This window comes from Telopea speciosissima, chromosome 1 (genome assembly GCF_018873765.1).
Source record: "Telopea speciosissima isolate NSW1024214 ecotype Mountain lineage chromosome 1, Tspe_v1, whole genome shotgun sequence".
NCBI lineage: Eukaryota > Viridiplantae > Streptophyta > Magnoliopsida > Proteales > Proteaceae > Telopea > Telopea speciosissima.
Genome location: NC_057916.1, coordinates 22,214,922 through 22,228,358, shown reverse-complemented (window position 1 = coordinate 22,228,358; position 13,437 = coordinate 22,214,922). Strand labels below are relative to the sequence as shown.

General features: G+C 40.8%; 2 protein-coding genes across 2 annotated transcripts; both read right to left on the bottom strand.

Annotated features, from left to right (window-relative positions):
* Positions 1-2,652: 2,652 nt before the first annotated feature.
* LOC122668985 (probable caffeine synthase 4) lies at positions 2,653-4,405 on the bottom strand. Its single transcript, XM_043865628.1, has 4 exons — positions 4,334-4,405; positions 3,791-4,201; positions 3,150-3,419; positions 2,653-3,006 (listed from the first exon to the last, which is right to left on the bottom strand). The coding sequence occupies exons 1-4, from the start codon at positions 4,403-4,405 to the stop codon at positions 2,653-2,655; spliced, it is 1,107 nt and encodes a 368-aa protein (XP_043721563.1).
* A 3,639-nt stretch (positions 4,406-8,044) lies between these two features.
* LOC122668910 (probable caffeine synthase 4) lies at positions 8,045-9,800 on the bottom strand. Its single transcript, XM_043865518.1, has 4 exons — positions 9,729-9,800; positions 9,178-9,600; positions 8,540-8,803; positions 8,045-8,398 (listed from the first exon to the last, which is right to left on the bottom strand). The coding sequence occupies exons 1-4, from the start codon at positions 9,798-9,800 to the stop codon at positions 8,045-8,047; spliced, it is 1,113 nt and encodes a 370-aa protein (XP_043721453.1).
* Between the last annotated feature and the right edge of the window lie 3,637 nt (positions 9,801-13,437).

Here is a 13,437-nt window from a genome sequence, read left to right as displayed (position 1 = left end):
ATATTGGAGATGTAGATTTTCCCTTGCTTATTGGAATACCTACATCACTTGTGAACCCTAGTGGAACATGTCAACAAGTTCCATTAATTCATTAAAAAATATCAGTAATTTATGTAGTGATCTAAATTAAGGACTGAACGCTTAAAACAAGTTAACAAAAAAAAAAAAAAAAAAAAATATATATATATATATATATATATATATATATATAAAAGAGAACACCAGGCCAAAAATGAGAAAGACATATCTCGACTTGGTTTCGACAGAAACCCCTCCAACCTAGTGAGAATGGTTCCATTAGGTTCTCGTATGAGAACTATTCTCATACACCAAAACTATGACACATAAATGGAATCCACTAACTATTTAGGGCGTACCTAGTGCACGAGACTCAATGTACACCTTGATTTGCTGGTGCTTGATGGGGCCAAGTGAAACAGTTGTTAAATGATGAAACTTAAACTTACTTACCTAAGAGAGCCAGTGCGCACTATAGCAAGAATGGACAAGGTGTAAACTATTTATTAACTTACTTATTTTCCAAAGTCTTATTAGGAATGCTATTTTTGTTCCAATACATGACATTTGAGGCCATTCTCTTATTAGGTCAGCATGAGTCCGATTTTTCCTTAATCACATGTTGTTGACAAAGGAAACCATGATCGAGAAGGTTTTATACCCTAATAGCGAGTGCCGATTGAGTTCCAGAGGCTACTTACATTGAGGAAGATGGAGTTAACGCACCGGGTTGTCGCTCACTCAGTCAAAACTCGGGAATTATCTCGGCTGAAGTGGACACAAGTTGCTAGCAAAAGTCTTGCCGTGCAATGTAATTCAAAAGATAAAGCGGTTAGAGATGGGATTGGGGTCACCTCAATTGACTGTAATCTTTTCGAAGGGATAGCTGTTAGAGAAGGAGTTGTAGGATCGGATGTGGCGATAAGGAATGAAGATCGACGCAGCGGGTCCTAGAGATGATAACGTCACTGGCTTATGCGAGCTTATACCGACGCTTCCACGGATTCCACATGTATTAAAATGGCATCGTTATTGAAATGGGACCCACATGCTTTGATTCTTGGTCTGGATCGTGGATCGGGTAGTGGCGGTTCCCATGTGATGGGCCATGGTCGTGGTGTGGTGCCCTAGAGGCAAGTCTTTCAGGGGCATGCATAGGGACATTATCCGGGGTAGGTAGGTCTCAGGCTGTTCTCCACTACCCGCTCATGGTGTGGAGGCTTCTTGGAGGAGGCTTCTTGGAGGTGGTTTTGCCAATTGGGGAGTCTCATGTTGTGGATACTATTGCTCCTAAGTCTATTCGTAATGGCATGGTGGTGATGCATGGGATCGGGATCGTCTATGGCCTCACTGTTCATAGTAGTCGTAGCAGCCTCTTAATGAGGCACGGTGCAATGATCGCCTTACCCTTGCTCGGGCAAGGTGCTCGGGCAGGGGTAAGGCGGTCATTGCACTGCGTGCCTCATTAGGAGGCTGCTACTGGCTACTATCTGCAGCAGTATAGATGATCCAAATTGAGATGCATGCGGCGAGGTTGCGGAAATCGAGCAAATGGCTATTGTAGTTGAGAAGAGGGATTTAGAGGTAAACCAAGCAACGTCAAGGGAAGACACAGGATGTTAACAATGCTGGTCGCAAGCATTCTGAGCGGTTGGCATCTAAATTGACAAGTTGTCAATTAAGATCTTTTTTTGGAACATTAGAGGCATCTATAACAATGGACGTCTCTTGTAACAGTAGTATTTGGCTAGGGTGGTTCCAATTTACCCTTAATCAAAGCCGCCTTGATAATTACTATTGGACATTGGCAGTATTGAGCACTATCAACCCTGTTCTCTTTGTTATCATTGCCCGTTACTACCCATACAAGGATGGTGAAATTGAAGATGAACAACTGAAAGTTTGAGAAACCCCCAACACAAAAAGAGAAAAAAAATAAAAAAAAGCTTTTTCTGCTTGACACCCAATTAATTTGCAACTTTTTCTTTTTTCCAATCATATTACTTAAAATTTCCAAAAAATAAAAATTGAAGTATGTTGCTTCTACAATTCTTAGAAACCGTAATGCCTATATCTCATTTATGGAGTTGTTAAGCCTAATGTTTTAATTATTGCTTTTATATATGTGGATGCAACCTTATGGCGATCCTCAACCCTGCCCCTTCTTTCCAAATTTTGGGTGTCTGTGTGTGAATTCAGATCCTCTTCAATGACATTTAACCATCAAAGTCGATCTCCCACCATCCATGGGGTGTGGTCCCCACATCCTAGATGTACTCCCCACACCCCATGGATAGTGGGAGATCGACTCGTGTTTAAATGTCATTAGAGAAGATCCGTAGTGAGTGAGTGAGTGTGTGTGTGTGAGGCAGCACGAGCACAAGGCAACACAGAGAGAGCATGATAGAAAAAAAAGAAAATTAAAAGGACAAAGATTTTTTCTGCTAAAACTTCCTGTTTTTAACCATGAAACTCGATATTGTGAGCAATTGCACGGATAACTTTATTAATGGAAAAAAATTAAAACGCATACAAAGATTTTTTCCTGGCAGAGAGGACATCCACCTTAACCAGGAGCCAATTATTTCACACTCAAAACAAATCTAAACTCAAACTTCTTACATTGAAACTCAATTACTTCCAGCCCTTTCTCTGAAGTGTGATGGCAATGCTCACAAGTTCAATAGGAAGCTTCTTGACCATGTGATCAATTACCAAACGAGTAAATTTCTCATACAATGGTTCTATAATCTCATGTCCAAAGTGGTGAGAAATCAGGGGTTCTGAAACTGATCTGATATTTTTAGCTATCTTATCTCCCTTAACTTGCATGTTTGTCTCTTCCTTGTCCCCAATATCTAGAGCAAATGTTACCAATTGTTTTGTGTCGAAGGAGCCTTCCTTGTCTATTACTTCTTGAATTTCCTTGCATGATGCCGTGTAATATGGCACATTAAAAGAATCTAACTTCTCTTCCTCAATTAGTCCCTGTTGCCAAAAAGAAAAAAAAAAAAAAAAAAAACTCCTAATTAGTTAAAAAGAAATATATACGCATGCATGGAAGGAACTTTAGCAATAAGCTAATGGAGTTTCTTAAAGCCCAAAGATATGTAAGTAGTAGTACTACGTACCTCTGAAACCATAGCTATGAGGGCCTCTGATAATAGTTCCCAATAATCACAGGTAGCTGAGGAGGGGTCGCCGCCTTGTCTACCATGAAGTATCAAGACCATACGAGCGTTGGGGATCAACTCTTTTGATCTCAGCATGATGAACGAAGTAAAATCCTCTTGAAATTGTTCCAGGTAAGCTTTGCTCACGGGAGGGGGGCTAGTATTGGAGATGTAGATTTTCCCCTTGTTTATTGGAATACCTACTTCATTTGTGAGCCCTGGTGGAACCTGTCAACGATTTCCATTAATTTATTAAAAAATATTAGTAATTTATGTCGTTATCTAAATTAAGGACTGGACGCTTAAAGCAAGTTAATAAAAAAAAAAGAAATATAAAAGAGAACACCAGGCCAAAAATGAGAAAGACATATCTCGACTTGGTTTCGACCGAAACCCCTCCAACCTAGCGAGAATGGTTCCATCGGGTTCTCGTATGAGAACTATTCTCGTACACCGAGATAATGGCATATAGATGAAATCCACTAACTATTTAGGGCGTACCCAGTGCACGATGCTCAATGCATACCGGCCTTGATTTGTTGGTGCTTGGTGGGGCCAAGTGAAATAGTTGGGAAGTGATGAAACTTAAATTTACTTACCCGAGAGAGCCAGTGCGCACTGTAGCAAGAATGGACAAGGTGTAAACTATTCAAGGGGAATAGTCTCTCGTAGAAGGAGCCAGGAGCACCTGCAATGAAACACTTCTTACCATCTTCGCCGATCCTTTCTCCTTCAAGTTGTTGATAATTTTCAAAAAAGAACTTGAACGTTGAGTTGAAATCATTTCCAGGAAGATCATTTAAGAAAACTTGAAGCTCTGGCTGTTTTACACCTAATTCGTTGCACCTTTTCTCTACTTTTCGTTTGATCGTAGTGATCACTGTGAACGTATTAGGACCGAAGGCGCAACCCAAGTCCGCAATGGTTAAGACATTAGAGGGAAGGCCCTCGCTCACGAGATCTTCAATGGCCTTCTCTAGGATAGGTTTTGCAGTTGATATCACCGATCTCTGCTCCAACCATCAAAAAAAAAATTTTAATCACAATATATACAGCAAAAGTAATAGGATATAGATTTCGTTCACCATAAGAGGGGGAAAAAAAAATTTGAAAATGAGTTAGAGAGCTTAAGATGTACTAACATTGAAAGAATTCTGAGCATAGCTTGTATCTCGTTCTCCGTTACTCATGCGTAGGAATTCCTTCACCCCCATGATTTCAGTGATGAATCAATGTATACTCTGATCACTCGATAACGTTTCTATATATGTTTTGAGTTATTACTTCAACTATGCATGTATATATAATAAGAGAAAGTTAGTTTTGTCTTCCACCAGTAGGGAGGAAAGCAACCGGAAGGCGCACATCCGATGGCGTGCGAGACCAATGTTCTTCACATGTGTTCTTCAATCACATGTCGTTGTTGACCATATCTGACTAATAAAAAAACCAAAACATGTATGTAGTTGAAGGAGTTGTATCGGATGTGGCGATAAGGAATGAAGAGACAAGAACCCCTTCAATTATTGTGGCTTGTGGAAAACACTTGGAATTTTCCATGGGGATTAAAATGTATTAAATAAATGTTGAAGGAAGACAATTGGAATTTTGCATGTGGACTATAACGCATTAAACGTGCTTTACCCCAAAAAAAAAAATATATTAAATATGTTAGCGAAAGACAATTTAGTTGTCAAACTGGAAAATACTAGACTTGGGGTGGGGTGTCTTTCTAAGGATCGTTTTTTCTTCTTGAAGGTCCTTTACCTGTACCTTATCTGCTGATGAGTGAGAAGTTATACTCAGACTGGTGGTGCTCCCTATTTGGAAGGTCCACAATCTTATCGAGATTTGTATTTCAAATTCAAATATTTCGGATCATGGATTTGTGACTCTTGACCTGGGTAGTGGTGGATCCCATGTGATGGGTCATGGTCACGGTGTGGTGTCCTAGGGGCGAGTCTTCCAGGGGCATGCATGGGGATAAACTCTTTTGATCTCAACTTGATGAACGAAGTTCGATCCTCTTGAAATTGTTTGAGGTAAGCTTTGCTGACGGCGGGGGGCTAGTAGGATTAGGATCCTCTGCAGATCGGCGGGGTGGCAATGCACATCCGACGGCACAACAGAGGCTAGGTGGCACACTTGGCTGGCCTCTCTCTGCTGGGCCGTCGGATGTGCACCGCCCCGCCGGTACTACAGAGGATTTTAATACAAGCTAATATTGGAGATGTAGATTTTCCCCTTGCTTATTGGAATACCTACATCACTTGTGAACCCTAGTGGAACATGTCAACAAGTTCCATTAATTCATTAAAAAATATCAGTAATTTATGTAGTGATCTAAATTAAGGACTGAACGCTTAAAACAAGTTAACAAAAAAAAAAAAAAAAAAAATATATATATATATATATATATATATATATATAAAAAAGAGAACACCAGGCCAAAAATGAGAAAGACATATCTCGACTTGGTTTCGACAGAAACCCCTCCAACCTAGTGAGAATGGTTCCATTAGGTTCTCGTATGAGAACTATTCTCATACACCAAAACTATGACACATAAATGGAATCCACTAACTATTTAGGGCGTACCTAGTGCACGAGACTCAATGTACACCTTGATTTGCTGGTGCTTGATGGGGCCAAGTGAAACAGTTGGTAAATGATGAAACTTAAACTTACTTACCTAAGAGAGCCAGTGCGCACTATAGCAAGAATGGACAAGGTGTAAACTATTTATTAACTTACTTATTTTCCAAAGTCTTATTAGGAATGCTATTTTTGTTCCAATACATTACATTTGAGGCCATTCTCTTATTAGGTCAGCATGAGTCCGATTTTTCCTTAATCACATGTTGTTGACAAAGGAAACCATGATCGAGAAGGTTTTATACCCTAATAGCGAGTGCCGATTGAGTTCCAGAGGCTACTTACATTGAGGAAGATGGAGTTAACCCACGGGTTGTCGCTCACTCAGTCAAAACTCGGGAATTATCTCGGCTGAAGTGGACACAAGTTGCTAGCAAAAGTCTTGCCGTGCAATGTATTTCAAAAGATAAAGCGGTTAGAGATGGGATTGGGGTCACCTCAATTGACTGTAATCTTTTCGAAGGGATAGCTGTTAGAGAAGGAGTTGTAGGATCGGATGTGGCGATAAGGAATGAAGATCGACGCAGCGGGTCCTAGAGATGATAACGTCACTGGCTTATGCGAGCTTATACCGACGCTTCCACGGATTCCACATGTATTAAAATGGCATCGTTATTGAAATGGGACCCACATGCTTTGATTCTTGGTCTGGATCGTGGATCGGGTAGTGGCGGTTCCCATGTGATGGGCCATGGTCGTGGTGTGGTGCCCTAGAGGCAAGTCTTTCAGGGGCATGCATAGGGACATTATCCGGGGGGTAGGTAGGTCTGTGGGCTGTTCTCCACTACCTGCTCATGGTGTGGAGGCTTCTTGGAGGTGGTTTTGCCAATTGGGGAGTCTCATGTTGTGGATACTATTGCTCCTAAGTCTATTCGTAATGGCATGGTGGTGATGCATGGGATCAGGATCGTCTATGGCCTACTGTTCATAGTAGTCGTAGCAGCCTCTTAATGAGGCACGGTGCAATGATCGCCTTACCCTTGCTCGGGCAAGGTGCTCGGGCAGGGGTAAGGCGGTCATTGCACTCGCGCCTCATTAGGAGGTGCTACGGCTGCTATGCGCAGTGCTGTAGATGATCCAAATTGAGATGCATGCGACGAGGTTGCGGAAATCGAGCAAATGGCTATTGTAGTTGAGAAGAGGGATTTACGAGGTAAACCAAGCAACGTCAAGGGAAGACACAGGATGTTAACAATGCTGGTCGCAAGCATTCTGAGCGGTTGGCATCTAAATTGACAAGTTGTCAATTAAGATCTTTTTTTGGAACATTAGAGGCATCTATAACAATGGACGTCTCTTGTAACAGTAGTATTTGGCTAGGGTGGTTCCAATTTACCCTTAATCAAAGCCGCCTTGATAATTACTATTGGACATTGGCAGTATTGAGCACTATCAACCCTGTTCTCTTTGTTATCATTGCCCGTTACTACCCATACAAGGATGGTGAAATTGAAGATGAACAACTGAAAGTTTGAGAAACCCCCAACACAAAAAGAGAAAAAAAAAAAAAAAGCTTTTTCTGCTTGACACCCAATTAATTTGCAACTTTTTCTTTTTCCAATCATATTACTTAAAATTTCCAAAAAATAAAAATTGAAGTATGTTGCTTCTACAATTCTTAGAAACCGTAATGCCTATATCTCATTTATGGAGTTGTTAAGCCTAATGTTTTAATTATTGCTTTTATATATGTGGATGCAACCTTATGGCGATCCTCAACCCTGCCCCTTCTTTCCAAATTTTGGGTGTCTGTGTGTGAATTCAGATCCTCTTCAATGACATTTAACCATCAAAGTCGATCTCCCACCATCCATGGGGTGTGGTCCCCACATCCTAGATGTACTCCCCACACCCCATGGATAGTGGGAGATCGACTCGTGTTTAAATGTCATTAGAGAAGATCCGTAGTGAGTGAGTGAGTGTGTGTGTGTGAGGCAGCACGAGCACAAGGCAACACAGAGAGAGCATGATAGAAAAAAAGAAAATTAAAAGGACAAAGATTTTTTCGCTAAAACTTCCCTGTTTTTAACCATGAAACTTCGATATTGTGAGCAATTGCACGGATAACTTTATTAATGGAAAAAAATTAAACCGTACAAAGATTTTTTCCTGGCAGAGAGGACATCCACCTTAACCAGGAGCCAATTATTTCACACTCAAAACAAATCTAAACTCAAACTTCTTACATTGAAACTCAATTACTTCCAGCCCTTTCTCTGAAGTGTGATGGCAATGCTCACAAGTTCAATAGGAAGCTTCTTGACCATGTGATCAATTACCAAACGAGTAAATTTCTCATACAATGGTTCTATAATCTCATGTCCAAAGTGGTGAGAAATCAGGGGTTCTGAAACTGATCTGATATTTTTAGCTATCTTATCTCCCTTAACTTGCATGTTTGTCTCTTCCTTGTCCCCAATATCTAGAGCAAATGTTACCAATTGTTTTGTGTCGAAGGAGCCTTCCTTGTCTATTACTTCTTGAATTTCCTTGCATGATGCCGTGTAATATGGCACATTAAAAGAATCTAACTTCTCTTCCTCAATTAGTCCCTGTTGCCAAAAAGAAAAAAAAAAAAAAAAAACTCCTAATTAGTTAAAAAGAAATATATACGCATGCATGGAAGGAACTTTAGCAATAAGCTAATGGAGTTTCTTAAAGCCCAAAGATATGTAAGTAGTAGTACTACGTGCCTCGAAACCATAGCTATGAGGGCCTCGATAATAGTTCCCAATAATCACGTAGGCGAGGAGGGTCGCGCCTTGTCTACCATGAAGTATCAAGACCATACGAGCGTTGGGGATCAACTCTTTTGATCTCAGCATGATGAACGAAGTAAAATCCTCTTGAAATTGTTCCAGGTAAGCTTTGCTCACGGGAGGGGGGCTAGTATTGGAGATGTAGATTTTCCCCTTGTTTATTGGAATACCTACTTCATTTGTGAGCCCTGGTGGAACCTGTCAACGATTTCCATTAATTTATTAAAAAATATTAGTAATTTATGTCGTTATCTAAATTAAGGACTGGACGCTTAAAGCAAGTTAATAAAAAAAAAAAAGAAATATAAAAGAGAACACCAGGCCAAAAATGAGAAAGACATATCTCGACTTGGTTTCGACCGAAACCCCTCCAACCTAGCGAGAATGGTTCCATCAGGTTCTCGTATGAGAACTATTCTCGTACACCAGAGATAATGGCATATAGATGAAATCCACTAACTATTTAGGGCGTACCCAGTGCACGATGCTCAATGCATACCGGCCTTGATTTGTTGGTGCTTGGTGGGGCCAAGTGAAATAGTTGGGAAGTGATGAAACTTAAATTTACTTACCCGAGAGAGCCAGTGCGCACTGTAGCAAGAATGGACAAGGTGTAAACTATTCAAGGGGAATAGTCTCTCGTAGAAGGAGCCAGGAGCACCTGCAATGAAACACTTCTTACCATCTTCGCCGATCCTTTCTCCTTCAAGTTGTTGATAATTTTCAAAAAAGAACTTGAACGTTGAGTTGAAATCATTTCCAGGAAGATCATTTAAGAAAACTTGAAGCTCTGGCTGTTTTACACCTAATTCGTTGCACCTTTTCTCTACTTTTCGTTTGATCGTAGTGATCACTGTGAACGTATTAGGACCGAAGGCGCAACCCAAGTCCGCAATGGTTAAGACATTAGAGGGAAGGCCCTCGCTCACGAGATCTTCAATGGCCTTCTCTAGGATAGGTTTTGCAGTTGATATCACCAATCTCTGCTCCAACCATCAAAAAAAAAAAAAAAAAATTTTAATCACAATATATACAGCAAAAGTAATAGGATATAGATTTCGTTCACCATAAGAGGGGGAAAAAAAAATTTGAAAATGAGTTAGAGAGCTTAAGATGTACTAACATTGAAAGAATTCTGAGCATAGCTTGTATCTCGTTCTCCGTTACTCATGCGTAGGAATTCCTTCACCCCCATGATTTCAGTGATGAATCAATGTATACTCTGATCACTCGATAACGTTTCTATATATGTTTTGAGTTATTACTTCAACTATGCATGTATATATAATAAGAGAAAGTTAGTTTTGTCTTCCACCAGTAGGGAGGAAAGCAACCGGAAGGCGCACATCCGATGGCGTGCGAGACCAATGTTCTTCACATGTGTTCTTCAATCACATGTCGTTGTTGACCATATCTGACTAATAAAAAAACCAAAACATGTATGTAGTTGAAGGAGTTGTATCGGATGTGGCGATAAGGAATGAAGAGACAAGAACCCCTTCAATTATTGTGGCTTGTGGAAAACACTTGGAATTTTCCATGGGGATTAAAATGTATTAAATAAATGTTGAAGGAAGACAATTGGAATTTTGCATGTGGACTATAACGCATTAAACGTGCTTTACCCCAAAAAAAAAAATATATTAAATATGTTAGCGAAAGACAATTTAGTTGTCAAACTGGAAAATACTAGACTTGGGGTGGGGTGTCTTTCTAAGGATCGTTTTTTCTTCTTGAAGGTCCTTTACCTGTACCTTATCTGCTGATGAGTGAGAAGTTATAGTCAGACTGGTGGTGCTCCCTATTTGGAAGGTCCACAATCTGATCGAGATTTGTATTTCAAATTCAAATATTTCGGATCATGGATTTGTGACTCTTGACCTGGGTAGTGGTGGATCCCATGTGATGGGTCATGGTCACGGTGTGGTGTCCTAGGGGCGAGTCTTCCAGGGGCATGCATGGGGATAAACTCTTTTGATCTCAACTTGATGAACGAAGTTCGATCCTCTTGAAATTGTTTGGGTAAGCTTTGCTGACGGCGGGGGCTAGTAGGATTAGGATCCTCGCATCGGCGGGGTGGCAATGCACATCCGACGGCACAACAGAGGCTAGGTGGCACACTTGGCTGGCCTCCTCTCGCTGGGCCGTCGGATGTGCACCGCCCCCGCCGGTACTACAGAGGATTTTAATACAAGCTAATATTGGAGATGTAGATTTTCCCCTTGCTTAATGGAATACCTACATCACTTGTGAACCCTAGTGGAACATGTCAACAAGTTCCATTAATTCATTAAAAAATATCAGTAATTTATGTAGTGATCTAAATTAAGGACTGAACGCTTAAAACAAGTTAACAAAAAAAAAATATATATATATATATATATATATAAAAGAGAACACCAGGCCAAAAATGAGAAAGACATATCTCGACTTGGTTTCGACAGAAACCCCTCCAACCTAGTGAGAATGGTTCCATTAGGTTCTCGTATGAGAACTATTCTCATACACCAAAACTATGACACATAAATGGAATCCACTAACTATTTAGGGCGTACCTAGTGCACGAGACTCAATGTACACCTTGATTTGCTGGTGCTTGATGGGGCCAAGTGAAACAGTTGTTAAATGATGAAACTTAAACTTACTTACCTAAGAGAGCCAGTGCGCACTATAGCAAGAATGGACAAGGTGTAAACTATTTATTAACTTACTTATTTTCCAAAGTCTTATTAGGAATGCTATTTTTGTTCCAATACATGACATTTGAGGCCATTCTCTTATTAGGTCAGCATGAGTCCGATTTTTCCTTAATCACATGTTGTTGACAAAGGAAACCATGATCGAGAAGGTTTTATACCCTAATAGCGAGTGCCGATTGAGTTCCAGAGGCTACTTACATTGAGGAAGATGGAGTTAACGCACCGGGTTGTCGCTCACTCAGTCAAAACTCGGGAATTATCTCGGCTGAAGTGGACACAAGTTGCTAGCAAAAGTCTTGCCGTGCAATGTAATTCAAAAGATAAAGCGGTTAGAGATGGGATTGGGGTCACCTCAATTGACTGTAATCTTTTCGAAGGGATAGCTGTTAGAGAAGGAGTTGTAGGATCGGATGTGGCGATAAGGAATGAAGATCGACGCAGCGGGTCCTAGAGATGATAACGCCACCGGCTTATGCGAGCTTATACCGACGCTTCCACGGATTCCACATGTATTAAAATGGCATCGTTATTGAAATGGGACCCACATGCTTTGATTCTTGGTCTGGATCGTGGATCGGGTAGTGGCGGTTCCCATGTGATGGGCCATGGTCGTGGTGTGGTGCCCTAGAGGCAAGTCTTTCAGGGGGCATGCATAGGGACATTATCCGGGGGTAGGTAGGTCCAGGGCTGTTCTCCACTACCTGCTCATGGTGTGGAGGCTTCTTTGGTACGGAGGCTTCTTGGAGGTGGTTTTGCCAATTGGGGAGTCTCATGTTGTGGATACTATTGCTCCTAAGTCTATTCGTAATGGCATGGTGGTGATGCATGGGATCGGGATCGTCTATGGCCTCACTGTTCATAGTAGTCGTAGCAGCCTCTTAATGAGGCACGGTGCAATGATCGCCTTACCCTTGCTCGGGCAAGGTGCTCGGGCAGGGGTAAGGCGGTCATTGCACCGGCCTCATTAGGAGGTTGCTACGGCTCTATGCTGAGCAGTAGAGATGATCCAAATTGAGATGCATGCGACAGAGGTTGCGGAAATCGAGCAAATGGCTATTGTAGTTGAGAAGAGGGATTTACAGAGGTAAACCAAGCAACGTCAAGGGAAGACACAGGATGTTAACAATGCTGGTCGCAAGCATTCTGAGCGGTTGGCATCTAAATTGACAAGTTGTCAATTAAGATCTTTTTTTGGAACATTAGAGGCATCTATAACAATGGACGTCTCTTGTAACAGTAGTATTTGGCTAGGGTGGTTCCAATTTACCCTTAATCAAAGCCGCCTTGATAATTACTATTGGACATTGGCAGTATTGAGCACTATCAACCCTGTTCTCTTTGTTATCATTGCCCGTTACTACCCATACAAGGATGGTGAAATTGAAGATGAACAACTGAAAGTTTGAGAAACCCCCAACACAAAAAGAGAAAAAAAATAAAAAAAAGCTTTTTCTGCTTGACACCCAATTAATTTGCAACTTTTTCTTTTTTCCAATCATATTACTTAAAATTTCCAAAAAATAAAAATTGAAGTATGTTGCTTCTACAATTCTTAGAAACCGTAATGCCTATATCTCATTTATGGAGTTGTTAAGCCTAATGTTTTAATTATTGCTTTTATATATGTGGATGCAACCTTATGGCAATCCTCAACCCTGCCCCTTCTTTCCAAATTTTGGGTGTCTGTGTGTGAATTCAGATCCTCTTCAATGACATTTAACCATCAAAGTCGATCTCCCACCATCCATGGGGTGTGGTCCCCACATCCTAGATGTACTCCCCACACCCCATGGATAGTGGGAGATCGACTCTGGTGTTTAAATGTCATTAGAGAAGATCCGTAGTGAGTGAGTGAGTGTGTGTGTGTGAGGCAGCACGAGCACAAGGCAACACAGAGAGAGCATGATAGAAAAAAAGAAAATTAAAAGGACAAAGATTTTTTCTGCTAAAACTTCCCTGTTTTTAACCATGAAACTCGATATTGTGAGCAATTGCACGGATAACTTTATTAATGGAAAAAAATTAAAACGTACAAAGATTTTTTCCTGGCAGAGAGGACATCCACCTTAACCAGGAGCCAATTATTTCACACTCAAAACAAATCTAAACTCAAACTTCTTACATTGAAACTCA